The sequence below is a fragment of the Hyaena hyaena genome, unplaced genomic scaffold, assembly GCF_003009895.1.
Source record: "Hyaena hyaena isolate Hyena2069 unplaced genomic scaffold, ASM300989v1 scaffold_143, whole genome shotgun sequence".
NCBI classification, from domain to species: Eukaryota; Metazoa; Chordata; class Mammalia; order Carnivora; family Hyaenidae; genus Hyaena; species Hyaena hyaena.
Genome location: NW_024080775.1, coordinates 937,789 through 964,686, shown reverse-complemented (window position 1 = coordinate 964,686; position 26,898 = coordinate 937,789). Strand labels below are relative to the sequence as shown.

General features: G+C 34.9%; 1 protein-coding gene across 1 annotated transcript in view; it reads right to left on the bottom strand.

Moving 5' to 3' along the window:
* The window catches only part of SOX5 (SRY-box transcription factor 5), a 349,953-nt gene that overhangs the window by 96,968 nt on the left and 226,087 nt on the right, over positions 1-26,898 (bottom strand). Inside the window, exon 7 of the mRNA XM_039238579.1 lies at positions 7,794-7,879. Coding sequence (XP_039094510.1) covers positions 7,794-7,879 — 86 coding nt within the window. The remainder of the gene's footprint in view (positions 1-7,793; positions 7,880-26,898) is intronic.

The following is a 26,898-nucleotide window of genomic DNA, read 5'->3' as shown; positions in this document are numbered from 1 at the left end:
TTGCCTCTATTAATACATATGCAAATGACTCACACTTGCAGCTGTGCTGTATTAATCATATGTGTGCTTCTGTCTGTCTGCCCTGCAGGCTCAGGGTCAAAGGGAGAGGCAAAGAGGGAATTCGCTCTTTTAACCTGCAAGAAATCTCACTCATGCAGACAGAAGTCCAACAGCACACAGCACACCAGGGTTGTGGCTGAAATGAGAAGTTGAGCATTTTTCACCCTGTATGAACATGACAGTGACCTAAAAGTTATGCTGTATAGTACAGTATGTAGGTAGGTAAAGAGGAATACCATCCTTGTAACTAATTCTTTCAATAAGAAGGTAAAAAATCCTCACATCCAGACCTCTCCATATGGTTATTTCTCCCTTATTGATTTTCTGGATGTTTCTCTTGGTCAGACACATAAAGCCATGCTCAGTCACTTCCAGTGTTCTGGGAAATATGAAGCATTTATCTGTGTCCTGTCATAATTATTGACCTCCTTTGGAGACTGGCAGGAGGTTGATAAAAAGATGAACTTCAGTTTTTTATCCATGTCTGCCTTGATGTTACTGTCTATCAGATAGAAGCCTAAGCCATTTCCACTAGGACTTCCATGTACCTCTGATAGCTATGAAGAAAGATTGATTTCCGTTGATATTTTGTATGATTCATTCTCGAACATGATCACGTGTCATCTCTCATTTTCTCAACCCCAGAGAATGCATGTTAGTGATAATACTGGTTACTGGAATGATAGCCCCATGAGATTTCAATCGTGGCAACTTGAAAGTTTGAGGCTTTATTCCAAAAATATCATGATGAATTTAAAAAATGATCCCACTGAATTCATTAAAAAGTTTCATTAATTCAGGAAAATGTCTTGAATGAATGCTACTTGCTTGAGTAAAATATTACCATCCAAGGATAATCTCAATGTTTTTTCCTTTGCTTATCACTATTAATCATTGGTTGGAGTCGACATTTTTGGCTTCCTATAGGTAGAGCAGGTGGCAACCATCTTTTGGCCAACACAAGTACGGTATTTATAAAGTGAGAAATAAATGAATAAATATTGCCTTCTAATTTCAAATCTTAGAAGCCTAGCTAAAAAATAGAAATAGTTCACTAGATTATAACTATTACTATTAAAAAACTCATGATGCCCATTAAGTAAAATGCAAATTAATGACAACGACTATGAGGAACAAATGTCAGATGGACTGTTGCCATTATTTGGTTTTATTAATTAGAAATGGATGGCTTACTTAGCTGATTTTCTTCAGTCACGAACATCCCAAAGATTCAAAGTGTAACTTTATTTGGCTTAAATAATTATCCTCACTTTTTGAAACTGAAATGAAGCTATATTAGCTTTCTATGTTCATGAATCCTCTAAAAGGAGACAGTATCAGGATACGAAAAACATCTTTGGCTCTTGAAAGAAAAACACAGGTAGTTTGAGGAGGAAGAGGAAATAAAAAAAAAAAAAAAAAAACAAGAAAAGGAAAGGGAGGAAATAAAATAAAAGGGTAAACCCAGAATATGATATTGCTAATTAGATAGTTACTATCTTGATAATACACCCTTCTGTTATTTAGAAATCACTTACTTTAGTGTTGTGTGGCAGGGTGCGCCATAATTGAGTCAAAGTACCTCCAGCAGTTCATATTCTTATACATACATATACATACGAGTATGTATATTCTGTACACACATTCACAAACAATACAAGAATAATCTAAGGTTAAGATGTTTGGTCTGTTTTGTGTGTATAAATTCTAATTACTTTAAAGGAATAACATAAACTGGAAGAAATGCTAAAATACATTCTTTATGCAGCAGCCCAAGGCTATGATGAGATAAAAGAAGGAAGGAACTGAAGAGATAGTGTTAGGAATTTCTCATATACTAAGAACCTTCAATAGGGGCTGAAAAATATAAAGTTCCCAGGTCTTTTTTTTTTTTTTTTTAAGGTTTTATTTATTTCTAGGAGAGAGAGAGAGAGACAGCGTGAGCGAGGGGGGTCAGAGAGAGAGGGAGTCACAGACTGAAACAGCCTCCAGGCTCTGAGCTGGCAGTCAGCACAGAGCCCGACGTGGGGCTCGAACCCACGAACCGCGAGATCATGACCTAAGCGAAAAGTCGGACGCTTAACCGACTAAGCCACCCAGGCGCCCCTGTCTTGTTATATTATTAAAAATGATTATGACCCCTAACTCATGACAGTTTCTTTCATTTTGTAAATATATATTGAGCACCAGCTATTGGCTAGGCATTAATCTGAGCACTTGAGATACATTATTGAACAATAATAACAAAAATAACAGTCCCTGCTCTGGTGAAGCGTACAGAATATTTGGAACAGACAGACAATAAATAAGGAAAATAAGTAAGTTTTATAGTATGTTTAAAGATGACGAGTGCTACAGGAAAAAAAAAAGAAGAATAAGGGAAATAGAAGATGTGGAATGTCTGGCGGAGTTATTTTGTGATTTAAAAAGGTTATTTAGGGTAGGTATCTCAGAGAGATGTCATTAGAGTAGATTCTTGTTTTTTAAATTTTTTAAAAAGTTTTACTTATTTTTGACAGAGAAAGAGCATGAGCAGGGGAGGGGCAAAGAGAGAGGGAGACACAGAATCTTAAGCAGGTTCCAGGCTCTGCGCTGTCAGCACAGAGCCAGATGCTGGGCTCGACCACATGGACCCCTGAGATCATGACCTGAGGCGAAGTTGGATGCTTAACCAACTGAATCACCAGGTGTCTTAGAGTAGATTCTTCAATGAGGTGAGAGAATGAGTCTTCCAGGCAGAGGGAAGAGCATTTCAGGTAGAGGGACAGCTAATCTAAAAGTCTAAGGTGGGAGCTGGGAGCATGCCTGGGCAACTCAAGGGATAGCAAAGCCTTTAGTGTAGTTGGAGCAGATCGAATAAGGTGGTATGGAGCAAAACTGTTATAAAAATATTTTTTTAATACAAGTAAGGAAAATATTGTAGTGATAACCATGGTACTAGGCATGGAATGTTTTCCTAAGGTTATTTCGTGAAAAGAGAGTAGGTTTTTTATTATAAAATTTTAATGTATATCTCACTGAATTCAAAATGCTAGTTTTTTTTTTTTCCTTCCATGAGCCAATGGTGCCTTTGGAGTTTGTAATTTGCTGTTGTCTTTCTTAAAGGATGAAAATTAATTTATATTGAAAACTAATCATTAATATTCAGCTTAATTCCAATATTATAAAGCAGAATAACTCTTTGAGCAAGATAGATACCTAACTTATTATAAGTGTGATGTTAAGATTCATTTTTCACTCTTTCATATAATAGATATTGAGTTCATAAAATAATTCAAGCACTTGGTTAAGTGCAAATGATGGTGAGTCACTGTCTTCATAGATCTTGCCATCTGGTAGAAGCCAGAAAGTAGAATTTAAAACTTTTTCTATAAGTGCTATGAGAGGGAAATACAGTATGATCTTGAAGCATATAAGAGCTACATTAATCTAGACCTGGGGACAAGGAAATATTCCTTTAGAAAGTGATGTTTTAAATTGTAACCTGAAGGAAATAGCAGTTGGCTTGGTAAAGGTGGTGGGGTAATGGGGTTCCAGGAAGGGGAAATACCACATGTAAAGGTCCAGATAACCTGAAAACACTAGGGAGTCATTTAAGGTCTTTAAATAAGAGAAGGATATGATCAGATTTCCTAAGATCAGAAAGATTTTTCTGATAGAGTAGAGAGAACACTAGAGGGGGTAAAATGAAGACAGAAGACCAGTTTAGGGGGTATTGTGGTAAATTAGGCAACCAATCAAAGTAGTCTGACAGAAGGGTAAATAATAGGTAAGATGGAAAAAAGATAGCTCTCATGTTCCAGTTTGAGCAATAGATGGAATGGAGCCATTTGCTAAGACCAGAGGATGAGCAGGTCTTGGGCCAAGAAAGAGAACTGGTAAGTTCTACTTTGTACTCAGCTTATGCTGTCTGTAAACACCTATAAATTTCTTCTTGACACTCAACAAATAGTTGTCTATATGGATCTGAGGCTCAGGAAAGACTTTTTTTTTTTTAATGTTTTTAATTTATTTCTGAGAGACAGAGAGAGAGAGAGAGACAGGGAGGGTCAGAGAGAGAGGAAGACATAGAATCCAAAACAGGCTGCAGGCTCTGAGCTGTCAGCACAGAGCCCGACGCGGGGCTCAAACCCACTAACGGTGAGATCATGACCTGAGCCGAAGTCGGATGCCCAACCGACTGAGCCACCCAGGTGCTGCAGGAAAGACTTAAAAAGCAGAAGAAACAGACAAATATCTCATTATAAAAGAAATAAATAAAGTGGTACCTTGCCACAACATGTTAATTTGTATACTTTATATATACATAATCCAGATTGTTATTTTTTCTGTATAAAAAATAAATACATCAGAATGCTTAGACTACTTCAACTGCTCCTAATGTATATAGTAAGGTGATTTAAAAATGTAAGGTGTATTTTATTACACAGCAAGAACTTCACTATTTTATCCAGGGACATGCAATAATATTCAAGTTAAAGTGGCTGCATTTAAAACACATCACTTTGCTCATCTTTTAAAATAACTGTACTTTTCTTTATTCTTTCTTTAAGAAAGATCGTGGTTTTGTGATTCTATCATCCGAGTATGAACAATAACAGGCAAAGTCTGTCTCAAAAGAAAACACAAATGGTAGGCAAGCAAAGGCAACCCCATATATATTTATAGTGTCCGTTCTTAGATCAATATGTTCAAAAAGAGGGGCTTGAGTTAACATATGTCTGTGTAAAGAGGGATGAAAGATGCAGTCTAAGTCAGATAGCTGCCCGTATGAATCTGGTTACTTCTTTCACCCCTGTGATGCATAAAGAGTATTTGTAGTAGTTCCAATTCATCAGCAATATTGTTATAATTTGGTTAGCAGGTTACTGAGTTAGCAAATGTCCTAAGAGGAGCAATGCCTCCAAAGGGAGATGTTTCCGGTACTTGGAGAAACAAATATAATTGTTTAAGAGTCATGGATTTTGGACTCTGTGACCCAGTTCTTCTTTATCAACTTAACTATACATAACATAAAGTGTTGTAATAAGAATGAAACGAGTTATTCCTTGCAAAAGCCTTACCAAAGAAGCTAGCAGAAGAATCTGGGACTATTGAAAGAGAATCCTAGTGATTGAAAAGGACCTGGAAGGAATGAGGTCTACTAACGATATTATTAAGGGCTGGGAAATGGAGATCTGCTGGCATATAAATAAAAGCAGAGTCTGAAGAAAATTAAAACTGTCTCAAACATTACACCCCACTGAAATGAAGCTTCTCAGAAATAGGTTTACAAGATTGAGGCAAATGTTGGGCATTTGGGTTAAGACAAGACTTCTGACTAGGTACGGTAGTTAGCTTGTTTCTGATCCATCCGGCCAGGTCTGTTGGGAAGAATCAAATTTGGATGTTATCCTCAAGCGAGAGGAAGGAGAGTATTATAGGTCTCCTTTGCAGCTCTGGGGAACGCAGAATGCAAGGTTGGGGCCTGTGATTATTGTGTCAGGAATATGAGTCGACAAATCAGCTGGTGTAGAAACCTTTAGCAAAGGTGAGAGTCAGTCCACTTCAAAGAAAAGTCAGATAGTCTGCCATGACATATGTTTGAAATGTGTTTGCATTTGAGTAGCATTTTTAAATCATGAGCAAAAAATTTGCATGTGTGTTTATGGATAAGTGTTTATTTTTTTAAGTTTTACTTAATTATTTTTAGAGAGGGAGAGAGAGGAGGGAGAGAAAGCACAAGTAGGAGAGAGGCAGGGAAAGAGAGAGAGAGAGAGAGAGAGAGAGAGAGAGAAAGAATCCCAAGCAGGCTCCACACTGTCAGGCCAGAGCCTGATGCGGGGCTAGAACTCATGAATGGCAAGATCCTGACCTGAGCCAAAGACAGATGCTTAACTAACTGAGCTACCCAGGTACCCCCGTATGTGTTTTACTAGTAGCTAATGGTTTACCACAAGAGTTTTGGATTATTAATTTTCCTGCTGTGCCACAGTGTTAGTTTACTGAGATCCTAACTAAAACTCATATATATGAATGGGTACAATGTCACTTATAAAAAAAAAAAAAAAAAAAAGCTTTATTCTATGTATAGATCAAATTATAGTGAAAGCAAGAGCAAATGCATTTGGTGCCATTTCTTTGCTCTGAAAATAAATATTTTTAAGATCTTGGTATTTTAAGGAGATCTGACATATTATAAGGATGGAAATAACAGAATTTCAAATATCTTAATACCATCTCTGTAAGAAGAGAGGTTTGGATGGCTGCCTAACAAAGCTACTTTCTACTAGAATCGTACAGAGAAACATACTTGCCCCGGCTTCCTCTCACAATTAACCCAAGGGTGAAAGGAGACAAGAATGTCTAACTTGCTTTCAAAACAGACATCAGAAATCTCCAAAACTCCTATTTCCACATTCAAATATATTTCTGGATACACTTCCTTCTTCTTTTAATTTCACAACTCTTGTAAAGTTTTACCGATTGCAAGCACTTTCCCATATTGTCATTATTTCCCGGATGCCATTTCAAAGGATAACAAATGTTATGCTACTTTTATTGAGCCCTTGGCTCTAACACTTCCCAAGGTACTTCCAACTTAAAAAAAACACTCACTCACACTGTAGCTTTTCGTGGAAAAGGTAGAATAGAAATGACCGTTATTAACCTCTGTAGAAAACAGTGTGTCTCGGCTCCTCCTGTGTTCTTCCTGTGAGATTCTACTGGTTTTTCAGAAACCCATCAGGTCTTCTGACAATCCCCTGTGCTGGCCAGATATATCTGTCTCTGAATGATACAATATAAAACTATTTTTCCTTATAGACTAAGATCATCTATCATGATACTGCACTTTTGTACATACAGGTTAAGTTTCTTAAGCATAACTTAACTGGGTTTATATAGCTGGGTTTACAGATATACTGTGTCTCTCGGGCAAAGGAAAATATAAAACTTCTCACAGGGGTGACTGATTCTATTATTAGATGATCTGTTAACCCCATTAATTGCATAACTATGATGTCCATAACAACAGAAGCTAGGGAAGATTTTGTAGGATGTTGTTTCAAAGATTTAAACAGTTAATGAAAGATACCTTTAATATAATATTATTAATATTCTTTTCAACTCTAGACACAAAATTTCTAAAATCACTTGGACATCTGGTAAAGTTATCACTGACACTCTTGAATACATGGGAATATGTATTCTTCAGGGCTAAAACAGTCTTTATTGGGATGTCTGGATAAAGTTGTGCTCACTTTTGATTTACTTCTCTTTGCTTGCCCAACTGAGTTGGCATTATTAGTAGGAGAATAAAAAGACCTACAGAGTCAACAATACTGTGTATCTTGAACATTTTTTTAAATGTAATTTCTGTTAAGTTGACTTGATTCATAAGTATCTGTGAGTGTATGTCTTTGACACTTTATGTTCTTTTTATCTTGATGAGGACCATTCTGTGATGCAACTATTTTACACAGTAATCAAAGCAAAACCAGAGCCCATTATGGTAACTGATACCAGCAATAAAAATTAACAATAAGTTATCTGTAGGACAGAAAACAGGGCTACAAATTAAAAGAATCGACTACTCAGCTTCTGGTTGAGGATTGGTGCAAGAAAATTCAAAAACAAACAAAAAAAGTGTGAGACAAATACCACTAGTTAGCCTTATTTTGCTTTAACGTGATAATAGCTGTTTGCGATATTTACTTAACCTTTGTCTCTTCTGCATTGTTTCCCCGACTTACCTGCAGTTGAAGCGGGCCTAAGCCTGGTGCTGCTGCGGCCGCAGCTGCCATGGTAGTTGGGATCAGCTGAACAGGGTAAGGGTCACCTAAGTAAGAGAAGAATAGAGGTGTCAGCACCTTTTATCTACTCTCCACCTGCAAATTAAACTCCTGCATTCACTCCTTCCAAAAGCCTTCCTTTGTGTGCCTTGCTGGGGCCTAATGAAAAGCTCTATTGTGCAGCCTTTTCCTAACACTCTTTTCACAATTCTGGCTGAGAGAGGAATGTGAATAAAAGGCACAAGCAATTAAGGCGGAAACCTCATCCTTTTTTCATGATGTATTTAGGAAAATGGGAGGAAAAAGTGTGCATTGATCAGAAGGCTGCACTTTATAACACACACACACAGACACACAGACACACACACACACACACAGACACACACACACACACCCCTAACAGTCTTGACATGAGCACATCAACTCGCAGCAAATTTAAAATGTTATTATAAAAGAAACTTAACTAAATTAAATTCTATTTTAACAGACTCAACTCTATAAAGATGTAAGCCAAACAGCTTATCTTCCGAATGCAAGATTATTGCCTTAATTCAAATAACCTCTTAAGTAGTGTCTTGCGGACAATTCCATTGTAAAGAAAACATTTTATGCATTTCTGTTATATAAAATACTGGTATCCTTATTATCTCGCAGATAAATGTTTATAAAAAACATTATAAAGAAAACAGAACATAGATGGTTTCTCTCTGGAGGGTTTCTGTTTGTGGTAATATCCGAAAAACCAAAATCTTCGTAATTCAACATTAAAGTTTTAATACACGTGATCTATAAAGTTATAGAGACACATACAAATATATATACATACATACAAATATAGAAGAGTAGAGTGTATATTTTGATGCAATTTTTTTCCATGTGGTAATGAAATATAATAGACTTTTTGCATAGAGCCCACTGATATGCTAACAGGTATATGTATTATTAGTATTTGAAATATGACAATAGTGATAAAAATAATTATAAGAACAATTTTCTAACATGGAAAAATATATTTTTAGTACTCTAATATGTGAAAATAGTTAATACATCCATTCCAAAATATTTGTTGAGTATCTGTTATGTATCAAGTACTGCTCTCAATACTAGAAACAGAGTTTTAAAGAAGACTAACATGTAGAGGTGTGTTTACTGGGAATTTAATGAAGCTTAAGCTTTGGGGTTCTGGGAAGGGCCTCTAGCAGAGTGTTTAGAGGATCACATGCTTTTACATTTATCACTTTTTTACTTTGTTGTGATTTCTGTTTATAAATGAAAACTCTCATTTTCACTTGAGTATGTGTATTTGAAAATTATATGTATATAATTCAAATAATAATTATAAATAAATAATTACACATATTCTTTTTTAAATGTTTATTTATTTTTGAGAGACAGAGCATGAACGGGGAGGGGCAGAGAGAGAGGAAAGAGGGAGACAGAATTTGAAGCAGGCCCCGGGCTCTGAGCTATCAGCACAGAGCCTGATGTGGGCTCAAACTCACAAGCTGTGAGATCACGGCCTGAGCCAAAGTCAGGTGCTTAACTGACTGAGCCACCCAGGCACCCTAATAATTACATAAATTCTTAAAGAGGACCCCAAAATTATATTTTTCAGGCTTCAAAATATTTGAATCTACATCTGCTGATCTGGTCTTCCCAGAACTTAGAGTTTAATGGGAGAAAAAAAAATAAAGATAATTCAATGATTAGTAGAAAATACAATAACTGTTAAGATAGGGAAGTATATAACACTATGCCCTACACCATAGGTGCCTCAAACCCAGTCTAAGAGATCAAAGATGGCCTTCAGGAAGAAGTTCGGTTTAATAAGCTGAAATCTGAATGAAGAGAAAGCTAGCCAAACAAGATAGAAAAAGAAGAGCTTTTCAGAAAGAAAAACCATGTTCATGAAGACTCATAATCAAATGGGAATGTTCATTAAATAGCCCAGTCCCTGCTTTGCTGAAGTTTAGGGCCCAGGTGAACAAGTAGAGATAAATGAGACTGGAGAGGGTATCAGGGGCCAGATTTTGTCCAGCATTATAAGCAATATTAAAGAATCTAAACTTCATTCTATAGGCTAACGAAAACTATGAATGTAGAAGAAGATGGGTTGAGTAAAATCACTTGGGTTAGAGGTTGGAAGCTATAATCAATAATAAAACGATCAGAACTCCATGTAACACATAATAATGGTCTGTACTGGGGTGATGATGTTAGGATAGAGAATGATGGGGAAAGTCAAGGGATAAAAAGAGGCAACACTGATGAAGCTTCATGACTGTGTACATGAGAGTAAGAGAGGACTCAGGTATGACTCTCGAGTTTTTCACTGAACAGCCACTGACTGGGGAGAGGTACTGTTTGCTTGGTTTGCAAACATAAATGAGAAGCAAGATTGCCAGGCTGGGCCTGGTGAGGAAGGGGGAGACAGCGGCATATAAATAATTCTATTTTGTAACTTAAGTTTGAAGTTACTATTAGATATCTGAGTAGAGATGTTGACTGTGGTACTTAGTACACCTGTCAGGATTTTAGGGGAGAAATTCATATTAGAGATGTAAATTTGAGAGTGGTCAGCATATATCTGGAATTTAAAGCTGTAAGCCTTCATGAGACTATTTAGGAGTTAAGTGTAGATTTAAAAAATAGTTCTAAGGATTGGATTGTGGAATATGCTAATATTTATAGTCAGGGAGATCTACAACTAGCAGAAAAACTGAGGAGAAATAGAAACTTGATGTTCCAGAAGCTAAGTAAGGAAAGATTTTCAGAAAAAGTGTTTTGTTTTTGTTTTTGTTTTTTTTTTCAGACCCTGGATTTAGTAATGCAGAAGTCATTGGTGACTTCTATTAGGGCACTCTCAGTGGAGTGGAGGGTGAGAAAGCCTAACTGGAGTGAGTGTGATCAACAGAAGGTGATTAAAAATAGAACTGGAGGCAGGAAGTGTAGACCCTTTCTTTTCAAAGTGAAGTTCTTGAAGAATAATAACAGTATCACCCAGGAGCTCCTTAGAAATGTAGAATTTCAACCCCTACCCCAAATCTACTTGGACAGGCAGCTTCTAAGATGGAACCCCCCAACGACTCCTACTTCTCTCCTTGTGTTTACGTCCTTGTAATCTCCTACTCTTGAAGAGAAGAAGTCAAAGTGATGAGACATTACTTGTGACATTGGGTTACAAGAAGATTCAGGTTTTGTCTTGTTTATCCTCTCCTTATCCCTACCCTCTCTATCTGTCTTGGACTAAGCAGCTATGTTGAGCTTCCCTAGAAAGAGGTTCACATAGCAAAGGAATGATGTTCTCAGCCAACAGCAAGCAAAGAGATGAGGCTTGCCAGCAGCCAAAGGAAGAAGCTTAGAAGCAGATTCTTCCTCAAGTCAAGCCTAGAGATGACTACAGTCCAGCCCAACACATTGATCACAACTATGTGAAAGATCTTGAGCCACAGGTTTCCAGCAGGGATGTGTTCAAATACATGTTCTGTTTATAAGCCATTAAGTTTTGGAAGAATTTGTTAAAGCAGCAAGTATATACCTTCTGAATTAGAATTTAAATTTTAACAAGAGTCCCAGATGATTTGTACTTATTTGAGAAGTGACGGAACAGACAATTCTACTGAGGTGTTTTGCAGTGGTTATTGGAGAACGTGTGGTCCAGGAAACCTTACTTAAAAGGTATATACTTGTAAAAGTTATAGAATGCTTGCATGCTAGTAAGAAATATCCAGTAAATAGAGAAAAAAACCCCACGAAAACATGACGATACAGGGGAGAGAGTGGACAACTGACTGACGTTACATGAATAAGGTTTTATTTACCATTTAGTATTTTTAATATCTAATCTAGAAAACACTATTTGAATTTATAAAGGAAAGGGAAGTTTAAATGTTTAAAAGCTGAATTTGTATTATGCAAACTAACAAAAATAACAAATATTATAGTATGACTATGAGAATAGGCAACTTAAATACTTAAACTATGTAATTTGTTTCTATTGCTCATTTAATCTATATAATCTTGAAATTAACTATAGCAAAAAGTACAGAGGCTGTCATGCTCTTCACAGTGATAAATCATTTTGTATAATTTAGTTACCCCGTTGCGAATTAATCAATTGATCAGCACTTACAACATCTACCATGTGACCAGAACTCCGCTGGGTTCTTTGGGAGACAAAAACAAAACAAACCTAGGTCTCTATCTACTACACATCCATCTTTTATAATGAAGTGAGAAAATAAAGGTGAAAATAAGAGTGAGCTTGGCCTTGAAGATTTGCAGGTAGAGGGCCAACAGATGTTTTAGGTAGGGTGAAACACATCAAAATATGTATGACATGCTGAAGTAATGGAGAGAAATCAGTTTACCTGATAGGTGATAGAATAAAGTAGAGGGAAAAGAGGCTGAGGGGAAGGAGCTGGGAAACTTTTCATACCCCAGACCGGAGGATATTTGGATATAACATGGTGATGGATATGAAATAAAGTTTTAGTAAGTATCATTAAGAAGTTAGGTAGTAGGGGGCAAGTTTAAAAATGACTCTGAACCTAGGGGCATCTGGGTGTATCCCTGTCTATCTCTGCCGCTCCCCTGCTTGCACTCTGTCTCTCTCTCTCAAAAATAAAACAAACATTAAGAAAAAAATGACCCCAGATCTCGAAGCTAGGGACAAAGACTTACTCATACATTTGTATTGATAGCAAGCACCTGCAGCAGTATTTTGGGCACTTCTAAATTACTATTACCTAATTGTTACATTTAAAGTTCATTTGATAATATTTAGATTATTCTATGAAATTTTTAAAATGCATATATTAGTATTTTATCTTTTATCATTTCATTTCATTTTCTAAATTCATTAATGCGTATTAATGAATGAATATTATTTTTCCTTGGGATATATATGGATCTATTTGGATATATATACATGCAGTTGCTACTTGAACAGCACACGAGTGAGAAGTGCTGGCTCCCATGCAGTTGAAAATCCAGATATAAGTTTTGACTGCCCAAGAACAGAAGGGCCCACTGTTGACTGAAAGCCTTACTGATAACATAAATAATCAGTTAACACATATTTTATATGTTATATTATTATATACTGCATTCTTACATTAAAGTAAGTTAGAGAAAGAAAAATAATAAGAAAATCATAAGGAAGTAAAAATATTTTTACAGTACTGTATTGTATTTATAAAAAAATCTGCATATAAGAAGACCCACACAATTCAAACCTTTTTGAATGTATATATAAATTCAAATATATATAAATATATTTGATATATATATATCAAATATATAAATATAAATAAATAAATATATATATATATAAAACACTTATACAAGCTACATAATTGCATATATGTCTTATAGGCTGATTGGTGCTCCCTCCTTTCCAAATTTATATGTTGAAATCCTAACCCCCACTATCTGAGGGTACACATCTGATAATGTGACTGTATTTGGAGATAGGACCTTAAGAGGTAATTAAGGTAAAATGAGGTTGTACAGGTAGGCTCTAATTCAACAGGCCTACTATCCTTGTAAGAAGAGATTAGGATGCAAACAACACAGAGGGACAACAGTATGAGAACAGCGGAGAAGGTGGCCATCTACAAGAAACCTCAAAATGAAATCTCCCCTGTTGACACCTTGATCTTGGACTTCTGGCCTCCATAAATAAATTTCTGTTGTTTAAGTCACTCAATTTGTGGTATTCTGTTATGGTAGCCTTATCAAACTAATATGTTTGCCATACACAACCCCTACCAATATATTTGATGTTTAAGTAAATTGGAGAAAACAAAAGACTTGCAGCTGGAGTTAAAAATGACTGGGATAGCTATTATGTGTCTTTAATCACATATAGTTTCCAAGATATAATTATATAATCATAATTTTCAAAGGTTTGTGTCTAAGGAACCACATTATTGCAACCATCTCCTTTCAACATACAAACATATATAACTTGAAACATATCTACCTTCTTAACAATTTTTCAGACCCAGAATATCCAAACCTAGTTTGAAATTTGTCCCAAGTTACTAAGTAAATACAAATACAATAACTGTGAAGATGGCCAACATATCAATTTCACTATTAATTAAATTCAAAATATATTGCATGCATATGCTGGTGTCTAAAGTGAATATATAAGACTTTAAAAATAAGGTCAAGGGTGGTTCTTAATGGCAAAAGAGTAATTCAGACCTGTTGGGGAAAAAGATCTTTTACTGAAGTAAATACTGTCATCTATTTGTGCCATCCCTTATTTAACTGTACTAAAAAAATATTACAACAGGTTTGTTTTGTAAATACCTCATGAAGTACTTAGTAAAAATTAGATAATGGAAAATTCTGACTTTTAAAGTTCAACCATGTGTAAGTTATTCAAATTGACTTTCAACTAGTTAAAAGTAATATCTTTTACTCTTTCCTAGGTTTTAACCATTTGAACAGTTTTTCCCTAAGCCTTTCCAAAATTAATTTGCTTCTTATTTCAAAGCCAAGTATGGAAAATTCTAGCTCAAAACAAATTTTTTCAAAAAGTTGAAAAATATATGAGGTATGTTAGTCAATTGTTTTTAGAACACAACCCAGCTTATAGTGTCTATTGATATAAATGATATAGCTAATATTCAATAACCCAATAACCCCTCAGAAAGCATGTTAGTTGCATTAGTGTTAAAGTAATGAATATATTTAGATAATAAGTATCTCTACTGACACTAACAAGGATTCACTTTCATGATATATAACAAAGTGAGAAAAACAGTATTTCCCAGCAAGATTATCTAGGCTGAGGAAGACTGTCAAAGCAAGTATATTCTTACCCAGGGTTAAGGACATGTATTTTTTCATCCTTGAGTTATTATAAATGTTCTGGAAAGTTTTATGGCATTATTTCACTGAAACAAAGAGACTCATTCCTTTATTAGCCTTCCCTGTTTTTTGGTTGGCTGGTTGGTTGATTTGGTTTGGTTTTGCTTTCTTGGCAAATTCCAGATTGCCTTCTCTAAGTGCTGGGAAATACAAAATTTAAAACCCATGCCCGTACAGACACAATCCCAGCCTTAGACAACTTTCTAATCAAGTGAGGGGGATAAATATATAGATAATCTGATGATACAATGAGAAAACCAGAAGGTAGTAGGAGTTATTCTGGAAACCTCAAGAAAAGAAGAACTTAACTTGGAAACAGTTGTCAAGAAAGATTATTTGTTAAAATGCCTATTAAAAATAGCTAGGTTCGGGGGCTCCTGGGTGTCTCAGTTGTTTAAGCATCTGACTCTTGGCTTCAGCTCAGGTTATGATCTCACAGTGGTGGGATCGAGCCCTGTTTCTGGTTTCATGACAGAGCCTGCTTGGGATTCTCTCTTTCCTTCTCTCTCTGCCCCTTCCCCACTCAGGCTGTCTCTGTTTCTCTGAAAAATAAATAAATAAACCTAAACAATGTTTAAAAATAACTAGTTTCACTACAGCATTGCCTTTAAGGACCATTTTATCACCTACTTTCCATGTCTTCTACTTGTTAGAGAGTCCCACAGTAAGCTTCCACCATTTAGTACAACCAAAATTGCTCTAATTCATCATCTTCTCAGATTGTACTTAAGACATGCTGCTTTTCCCACTCTAACTTCCGGGTGGAGGGAGCTTTGTAGAAATCTATGAAAAAATGATGTTAAAATGGACACTATGGATATAACTTTTGAAGAAAGTTGCTTTCTTTCATCTTAGGGACCAATAGATGAATTGGTGGGTTCCTCTTGCTTGGAAGGAGCCCTCTGCTATTGATGAGGCAGTGCAATAACAATAATCCTGACCCTTACTTCTGGGGATATTTTAATACTCTCAATGTGTTTGATGCAGTAAGGGAAGGGTAAGCCATGTACCTAAAAAGGAGGTAGAACACATATCGTATAGAATCTTGTGTTTTACTTCAAAGGCAATGTTAAGTCACTGAAAGATTTTAAGCAGAAGAGTGACATAGTCTGATTTATGTTTAGATCAATTTTGTGGCAAGGGATAGAATTGATTGAAAGAGGGAAAGACTGGAGACAAACAGACTTGTTAAGTACCATTGCAGTAAATCAAGTGGGAAATGATAGTGGCCAAAACTAAGCATAAGGGAAGGAGATCTGAGAGAGAGATTTGATGACCAATTTGATGGGAGAAAAGAGAGACAGGAGCAAAAAAAAAAAAAAAAAAAAGGAAAGTTATAGTTTGGGCTTTTATTTTAGTAAATTGTTTAAAGAATGAATCATTTTTACCCAAATAGTAATTCAATTGCTCCAACATCGTTTTTTAATAATTCATTTTTTCTACTGATTTGAAATGTGAGCAACTAGTATTTGTTGACTTTTAGCACTGTTAAAATATTTTACATATATACATATATAAATATACGTCCACATAGGTATGAATATATTTATGTGTGTGTATAAAATCTCACTTAATTTTCACAACAATTCAGTAAGGTAGATACAATTATTCTACAAAAAAAAAAGTCCAGGATTTTACAGTAAGTACTATAGCCATTAGTACTTCAGTAAAAAAAATAAAAAAAAGAAGTATGGCTTTAGAAAACATTATAGACTATTTTTAGAACACTGTGCAAATACAGACTTCAGTTTTCAAATAGATATATTCATTTAGAGTTCATCCAACTAACATGTATCAAATAATATGTGGAGGGCAAAAAGAAATAAAAGGTATAGTTCTTGCCTTGATGGAATTTTCAGTTTCAAATATAAGACCTATGGATATCAAGAGTGAAAAAAATCAAAGCCATAAGGTTAAAATCAAATGAATAAGAGAGAAATTACCAAAGAAAAGAATAATTTACTCAAACTCAAATCATTCGAGAAAGAATCGGAGAAAGGGCTGAGCTTGGGTTAGGTCCTCAGTCAAAATATAAGACTAGGCAAGATGAGAGAGATCCAAAAGCCGCCATGCCTAGTGCACAATAGATATTAAATATCTGCTGAATGAATAAATGGATGAGCCTAAAAGTAAGGATGGAAGGAACTTCCAATAGTTTTCAGTTCCTGGAGCACACACAGGTGTATGAATATTTCCCTGAGTTGTATCTTCTTACGTCCTCACACTACTCAATTGTCATTTCTTGCCTTATAATTTATTTTATCACTGAACTGTTACAGGCAGATGTACACCCCATTCCATCTCTTGCTTTCCAGCCTTCATCCAGGCTGTTTTCTTCTGTTTGGAATGTTGTTTCTGGGTTCCCCCACCGGGACAACTTCTTCAATTTTTGTTGCCTGCCTCCCTTCATCCTTTGAAATTTGACTTATGGGTCCCCACTACAGGGACTCTCCTGACACCCGTCCACCTCTCTTAAATTTGAATTCATTCCTTTTCCCCTGACTTACATCAAAAATTCTAGGCATGTGTCTATCATATCATATCTGTTTATGTCCCATTCTCCTGAACTGCACTATGAGCATCCTACAGGCAGGGATTCAGTCTTACTCATCTTTAAATCCCCAGTTCTTAGTACAGGAACTGTTAAAAATGCACGGTTCTGTTAAATACATAGCACAGGCTGTTAAAATGCTTATTGACTAAATAAATGAAGAAACGATTCATTTAATTAAGAAATTAACAAATATCAACACAAGAGACCAATCTTCCCATATCAAAAACTTACAGTTTAGTAGAAGTAACAGATTGTAAGCAAATAATTATACAAATAAGGAACAAATTAGTACTTGGACAGGGTTTAATTCAAACAATAATGATGTGTTAGATCAGCAACCAATGATACAAAAGCAGAATAGGAAATGGAGAGGAAGAGAAGCCTAGAGTTTGGGAATATAAGGAAATATGGACCCAGAAGAGGTAGTTAAGGAATCTTCTGTAAAATATTTTCATTTATCAAATAATTCTTTTATAATATTCAATAATCTGTATCTTTTATAAATTTTTATTTTAAAGCAGGTCATATCTCATTGGGTATTTCAAATAAATAATATGAATTTTCTAAATCTTAAAATAATTTCTGTTCATTAAAAGGAAACTACTATTATGAAGGCAATAAAGTACCTGAGCATGGTCAAAGTGTTTACCAGAAAAGATGATATATATAAACAAATGACTTTCATTATCATGACTGTTCAAATCACTTTAGACTTTCAGAAATCCAAGTGACTTGAACTTTGCTTTTTCATAGTACTATGCTCAGCTATTCCTCCTCCCTCCCCCCTCGTAGGTGGTTAAGTTTATAACAATTCCACTAAATCACCTTGTGGAATCCAGGTTAAGAAGTCCAGAACAACTGAGATGGTATACACAAGTTAAAGTAAAGGGGTTCCTGAATGCAGAAAATTGTATAATTGTAAAGCCATTATTGATTTGCTAGAGTAAGACTTTTATACTTGAAATGTTTTTGTGAGAAATGAGTTTTTGTGAGTTATAGTAAACTCTCAGAAAATAATAGAAATATTTCATGTGAATTTTATTTGATAAAATAAGATTAATAATTATCCCTTGTTTGACTAAACATCCATTTAAAAGAGATTTTTTTGAGGTAATTGTTCTCAACTGCTTTGTCACAGGCTAACTTTTTCAGTAAAAGGTTTTTAAAAATAAAAAAAAATATTTTTATGTCTTTTTAATGTGGCATAGCAAATGAAAACTTTATCCTACCTAATGAATAGTTACCCAGTTGGCTAGTTTAGTAAGAGGTTATAAATTTTTTAAGGAATGCCTCTCAAAATGGGAAGACATTTCTGATTATAAGAGATAGAGCATTTGTTCTTTACCTAAATTAAATAAATTCTAGTCCTAATGAAAATTCCTGGGTTAATTATCTAAGAAATCTGAGTATCCCTGAAAAGGTGACAATGAATCAAGGAAATCTCCTTTTCCTCCTGTATTCCAGTATTGCTACGAAGGCATCGTCTAAGCTATTGCACAATAATTCATTTTAAGCTGCTCAAAGAGAATCATGAATTAAGGAACAGCTTCTATATCCAAACCTACATTAGATTATTATGTCTATATTTTGCTTCTGTGTCTTATGAGGAAATAAATGGCACAGAAAAAAGCACCCCAAATGATTCAGGTATTTAAAAGTAGTGATTTGGAAGAGAGGCATTGGTATAAGCCACTTAAGATCAAATCAAATGCTATTTCTCTTGTATTTTCCACTTTTAATACTAAGATTTAGCAAGCATTTCATTTCATTGACACCTTTTGTAGCCCTTCCACTTTTCTGTCTATTGTGGCCTTCTGATAGCTATCCCTCCTCCTGCAGTGAATCTGGAATTTGACATCTGGGGGTTGAAAACAGGAAGTTTCCTAAGCTCTGTAACAATAAGCCTATGAGCTATATGTTTGGGATGACTTCTGGTCTACAGCTTTCTACTAGAATGATATTATTTTAGAACTCTGGAAATTAAGATCTGCTATGGCATTTTCCCTACCCACCCCCACTCCCAATGATGACCAAATAAGGAAATGTTTTGGTCAGAAGTATAGTGACCTAGAATAAACTCCTGAAATTCTTTTCATTATGTCACATTCTAAATGTTCAAAACAGACTTCTACATTTAATAAATAATAATCATATGTTATATTTATATTATAATTTAAATTCCTGAGAAATGCACAGTTTTTACAATCTCCTTAAGAAGTGGGTAGGGCAGACATTATTGTAGCTCACTTAGATGAAACAGCTAGGGCACAATGAGGAAATGACTAGTCTAAGGGCACAGAAAAAAATGAAATGGGATTGTGACTACTGAGGTCTTTTGATATTTTGTTTAATTATTTTCTAACAGAATTGATTAAATCCAGACAATTAATAGTTTCAGATTATAAGTCTCATTGATGCTTATTTATAGCTTGACTCAGACAAGTCAATTTCAAAGTTTTAGACCTTCCATTAACCAACTCAGAAGGCATTAGAACTTAGAGGCAATCTTTCAGGTGAAAAATATTCAGAAAGGAACAAATGAATGAAAGTAAAATGCCATATGCTGGGATTAGAACTGGTTACATGAAGAATTCATTTGGGGTGAATATGTGCACACAAAAATGTTTACTGTAGAATTATTTAACTGTGAATATTGTAGATAAAATTAAATGTTCATTACTGAGGAATGCAAATAAAATACGGTAACCCAGCTTGATGAAATATGATGCAGGAGAAGTTAGATCAAAAAGTATGGAAGATGAAAGATGGTCATGATTTTTTTTATACTTATAAATAGAATATAGTCCATAGAACATTATCTTCATATGCATTGTATATTATTTAGTACGTATCATATATATAACATCTATGTGTCATTGCATACACATTACAACCTATAGATATGTTGACATCCTACATATCATATATCTGTATCTATATATAAATAGATGTATATACTTGTTTATGTATAAACACATGCATACTTATATCTATAGTTCTGGAAAATAAGTACCAAATTGTTAACAGTGATTACGTCTGGGGAGTGGGATTATAGTGGGATTTAGTTTCTGTTTGCTACATTATTTTGGATGTATGCTCTCAGCAGGTGCTGTCTTTAATATATTAGGAAAAAATGTGAAGGTTGTTAATGAGGTATTTGTATAAGTAGGTTTAAGAAAATATTCTTTGAACATAGAGCTAAAATAAACTATTAGGGAAACAGTATTATTTAAAAAGTTGCTGTAGCTCTTCTGCCCTTTCCATGGGCTGGAATGGGGATATGGTAGCCAGGGAAGATATCTAAGACGGACACTATAATTTGTGGAAGGTGGTATAATCAGAGAACAAGCCTGGGATTTGCTGTCATGGAGCTACCACAAGAGCAATGTTTGGACTATTACGTAGGTGAAAAATATTCTTTCACCATGTTTCAACGAGTATTAGTTTGGCCTTTTACAGTAAGTAAACCTAATATAGCATATGATTCCACATGATATTCTAAGAGCATGACTTGTTCAGTCCTCATAGAAGATAGGTATCTTTTGTAGAGTCAGAAGCAAATACTATCTTCGCCTGCTTTACTAAGTATTTTTTCCTGCTTCCATATTTTCCTATCAACGTCATAACTACAGTTTGTCTTCCAATGGAGTTTTCTACAGTGAAAGAATATGTATACTGGAGAACAGAGGTGTTTGGTATCACTGACAGTTTTATTCAAACAAATAATGTCATTCAACTAAATTTATTCAAATAAAATAATATATTACTCTTCCAGGCTTACACTTCAGTCTGATGACCTTCATGTGAGCCTGCTACAGAGAGGAGATCCCATGTTTGCCAGAGCCAGAAATATATAAATCTGGAATTCTGAGCGTTAGGCTGGACTACGGCGAAGTCATATATGGTAATGCCACATGTGAGGCCTCTTGGCTGAGAGCACAGAGTGTCATTGACCAAGAACTCTTTCCATTTGACAAAGCTACATTATCAAGAATTATGTCAAAAAGGAAAAACTGACCCAAATGGGTTTATATTTAAATTGAATGGCATGCTTATGTTCTTAGGTGTTAAAAAGCAAACAAGATGGATTAAAAGATTAAATATGTATTTACAGCCAAGTAGCAATTAGAGGAATTTATTGAAAAAAGGGGCTTCTCCTTTTTGTGTTTGCTCATGTGTATATTTTGGTGGTGTACATTTTGTGTATGTGTGTGTCAGAAGGACTGGAGTCAACACTAGTTACTAACGTAGCTTAGTTACCACCTCACTGAGTTATGATGCTTAAAATTAATTACGTGTCTATGTTTTATAAACAATAAGGTACAAAATAAACTATTTATTCTTATATCAAGTTTTGACACTTCCTCACAATAAATGCACATATATCTCCCTTTCCTCAGTGATGAATCTGGTAAAAATATTTTTAAGCTCCCTTTTAGGAAAAAAACCCCACATTTTATTGACCTAGAAACATCCTTCCCATGAGAATTGGAGGGTAGCTCCCGCCATAATTGGGAATATTATATACATTTTTGCACTCAATTCTCTTTACTTTTTAATTATTTCACATTTTAAGCCACCAATCTAACTTATTTCAGATGGCTATTTAAATGATTGGCTGTTTAGGTACACAGCAATTCTTTAAATAAATATATCTATCTATATATATAGATATTTACTAATATTGCTAATTTTATATACTAACATAATATAAATTACAATATAATAAATATAATATAAATTTATATTCTATATTATATAATTTATATAACATGTATTATATAAATATTATATATATGTGTGTCCATATATATATACATATATATATATATATGAGAGAGACTAAGTTCTACAACAAAGTCAGGTTCACCCTAAGTCATTGGTTTATAAGGTGTTTCAGGGGAGGGGTGTATAGAGAAGAGCTGGTCACAATAATTTTAAGCAGGCAAGCACAGAAGCCGGAATATATGATTACATCCTCTTCTCTCGGCTTATGTACAAAGAACCTACAGTATATGGTCCTGACAACACATGTTTCCTATTTTGTCAATTTGATAAAAGCACACCATGTCAACGGTTTTTAGCTTGTGATTCGGTGATTGTTTCAGCACTGATTGTCAACGACCTGTATGTCAGCTGACACAGTTAAGTCAGAAATTAGCATGCAGTCTCCTAAAATGCCAGACACATGGACCCTTTACACGAGATATAATGGAACCCACATGATATCCCCATTAAACAATGAAACATGTGACATTAACCAAAAACAGGAACACATCAGTAAATATGCCTGAGGAAGTTTATGGTATTTAACTCCTAAACATTAATTTTATTGTGGTGTATGAGGAACTAATTAACTGAGAGTTTCCTTTTTTATTAGAAGCGGAAATACTGTTCAGAAAACTGATGAAGAATAAATACAGTATATTTTAAGTTTATTAAGCTTGGCTCATCCACTTCTATTTATTTAAGCTAATCTCATAAGGCAATTAAATATTTCAATCAGTAACTTTATATGGCTAGCATATAAAGTTTAGCACATTTCTGAAAAATCAATCAATGTGTTAAAATGTGGAAAGAGAATGTGAATATATTTCTAATTTCATATAGCCAAAACAATGACTAAATACATTTTCAAAAAAGAAATCACCTGACCTTTTCCAACATGAGCTTTGATAAATATACAAGTGGAAAATGACAACAGGAAAAGTTAAAACTTGGTGATTACGATGTAAATAGTTAGTATCGCCATGAGACAAATGGTTTCCAGCAGCACTGTAATACTTTTCTCTAAACAATTCAATTTTCCTCATCAGAGGAAGCCTCATTCAGGTGTGGCAGAATGAACTTGATCCTGGATAGGATATTAAATGCAATTAATTGCCAGGTGTGGTTTTAGGATTTTTTTTTTTTTTTAATCCGGATCTGTGTTTGGCTGGCACAATGCTAGGTACTACTTCATATATAATCCCATTTAATCTTTGTAACAATTCAATAAAATGGGTGTTATTAACCCATATTATAGACGAGGCAAAGAAAACTCAGTAACTTGCACAGGAAAATCAAAGTAGCAGAACAAGGCAAAACTTAATTCAAATCCACGTTCTCCCATTCTAAGTACCTTTCAGCTTTTGTTGCGTATTTGACACTGGGTTAATTAAATTAAAAAATTAAATATCTGAAGTCATATAGACACAAGAATCAACTGGTATCGACAAATGAGTCAACCACTTTATCTATACAATATTGTCCATAACGCATAAGTACAAGATAAATTTTGTCATAATATTTCATCCCATGGTCATAATATGATAGGTCGACACCAATAACTTTCTAGTAAAAAAAGGTCATAATAAGTTTTTAAGTGACGATATACTAGACTAGGCCAATAGGTTCTATCATTTCTTGGATTCAGGCACCATCCGTGGCTCACTAATTTTTTCATGGCACCTATAGGACAAAAGAAGTACCCATCTCCTCCATTTTGTTACATAGTTAAGGTCCAAACAAACTAAGGTAGGTTATATAGTATCTGACAGATGTCTCTGTGTTTTCCTTGAAATTTTAAAATATGTTGTATGCGCCTATGAATAAGTAAAAGTATCCTGGTACCTTAGAACACAGTTTGGGTCTCAGCACTAGGCACATGCCCATCGCTGGGGAAAGAGTCTCTATCTGTAGCTATGCGACACATTCAATTTGACACTTTGGGCTAAACTCTCGAGCCAACTCTTTTACAACTGTTTGTTTTGTACTGTATATAGAAAATGGGTTATTTTATTGGATTGCCTTACTGCAGATTTTTTTTATTTCCATATAAAATGTGTTCCTGTCAAATATGTCTAAGGCAGCTATTAGAATTATATGACTAGAAATTTTACACCCAAACAGAGAGAAGAGGGGCAGAGGACCGTAGTTATTAGTGAGAAGAGAAACACCTATTCCTCTCATTCCTGCTTATAAACTATGTGTTCTGAAGGAACAGCATTTAACTTTGAGGGTGGGGTGTGAGGAAGCTGTGTGTCATGGAAAGAGAACTGGAGTCAGTGAAATTGGTATTAACCAAACCTAGGACTTTCAACCACCTTATCTCAAAAGTTTCTCTCAAGTTGAAAATGCCAAAACCAGCATTCATATTCAAAATTATTTTGAAGTTTATTAGGTTTTTTTTTTTTTTTTTGCCATATGAGCAAATACAAAAGTGATGTCTGCTTGCCAGCATGAAAGTATTCTGTGGGTGTCAAAGTGTGTACACTGCATTTCACAAAAGTCTAAGTGAAACAACTTTTGTGCTTCACAGGTTAAGAGATTAGGATCCTAAGAGGTTAAATTCTTTGTTTAATTGCTTAGGATTTCACTCAGACTTTTCAGTAGAGGCAAGTGAACTATGTCCAAGGACTCCTCAACCATCCAGAGTGAACTTGAACCAATTCATTTATTTTATTATTTAGTATTGGAATCTCGTTTATTATTACTATTTGTTTTATTATTTTATTATTCAGTACTGGAACCTTAGTTATTTAGTTTCAAAATTCATTTCAAGAACTTTAATGAGAGTTTTCTGATTCAAATGAGCAGGTGCCCACAGACATAATTTAAAACTGGGGTTTTTAATGATGGATTATAAAAATGGGAGGGGTCTGCATATAGCAACTCAGTTGACAGTTTTCATAGAATTGACGAGTTAAAAATACAGATTACTTAATTAATTTTTCCCCTGAATGGAATGGTCTATGAATTGAGGTGATTGATCAAACCTGTGTTTTTGAATATTTTTAAACCAATGTTTTGAAATATTTTTCAAGTTATTATATATGTTTAAAAAATTCAACTTAATAATACACCATTATCTTCATCTTCTTAGAAGTTTGGAAATATTTTTAGATATTAAGAAATAAGTAAGGGGCTCCGGGGTCGTTCAGTCAGGTAAGCATTTGATTTTTGATTTCGGCTCAGGTCATGATCTCAGAGTTTGTGAGTTCAAGCCCCTGTCTGGGCTCTGTGCAGGCAGTGAAGAGCCTGCTTGGAATTTTCTCTTCCTCTTCCCCTCCCCCACCCACTCACTTTCTCTCTCAAAATAAATAAATAAACATTAAAAAAAGAAGTAAGAAAAGTAACAACTAGATATGGATCCATGAAGAAGCATGCTTTCGTTCTTGATTTTATTAATAGCAAATGCTAAAACAGAATCGGAGATTCTGATAATAGTACATAGATATCTGTAGACTGATCTACACATTCATGGTTACGCGTGGATTGCAACATTCTTTACAACTTCTTTACTATCTAGCCAGTTTGCTCTGAAGTCTTTGGTTGTACTGCTATTAAATCATTCTATTGTTTACTGACATTCATTCTAGCAGGTAAGAGAGAATCTACCCGTAGGTCTCCATTCCATGCCATACCTCTACTATTACATTTTTCTTTTCTTTTTTTTTTTTTAATGTTTTATTTATTTCTGAGAGAGAAAGAGACAGCGTGTGCAGGGGAGGGTCAGAGAGAGAGGGAGATACAGAATCTGAAGCAGGTTCCAGGTTCTGAGCTAGCTGTCAGCACAGAGCCCGATGCCGGGCCTGAACCCACTAAATGCCAGATCATGACCTGAGCCGAAATTGGATGCTTAACCGACTGAGCCCCTACTATTTCATTTTTCAAAGACAAAATATCTTTCTGTCCAAATGAAAGCTTCCTTTTTCAGAAAACAGAAGATGCTTACACAATTATGACGATTAGGTACCCCAACTTCTGTTTTTATTTTATCTTTTCCCTCTTGAGAACATTTTAACGTTTTTGTATACTTCCAGAGATTTTTATTTTATTTATTTGATCAAGATACATAGTCTCAACAGAAATAGTTATCACCAATACTTTCTATGAATGGATGACGAAAAGCATTTGAATTTTTGATACCACCAAATAAATCTTTCCCATGTGCTTGAAACTCGAATTTGAGATGAGTTGGTCAGTCTTCTTCACTGAGAACTACATAATCATACTCAAATTAAAACAAGTGACGTATGGTTGACAATTCTGGGGAGAAAATAATAAGATGATCCACTGAAGAGAGATGGCAAGGTTTATGTCCTTTCCTATCTCCATTTTTCCTGCAATGTGATTAGGGAGGAAATAGTCTGGACTATTTACTGCTCTCACCCAAACTGGCTCAAAGTGCCAGAGTGTCAACAACGGTGGTACTTTCTGTTGCTTCTGGCTTCCGAGTTTCAGGGTTTGGCATGATAGTAGTTTCAAGCTTGCCAGCGGCTGTAAAGGCTATCTTCTATTTTATTTCCAAGGTTACAAACGAAATGGTATTATTTATAATTTTAAGCACCAAAGGCATAAATATCAAATGGTTAATATATGAACAAGTTTAGAAAGGGAAAAGTGTCTCCAAGCCACATCACATTAGCACTGGACAAAGTTAGTTGCCAACTCTGTCAAATGGGAGTGAGGGAGAGGTGTTCTTGACCTTTTCCAGGCCTAGAATTATGCTATTGTTCATACCCAATATGGTTTTCTCTTCAGCACAATATTTGCTAATGCGACTTTTTTCTACAGTTACTTAAAAAATGTCTTTCTGGCAAACAGAACTAGTCTATACGTATGTGTTGCAGGTGCCATCTGAGG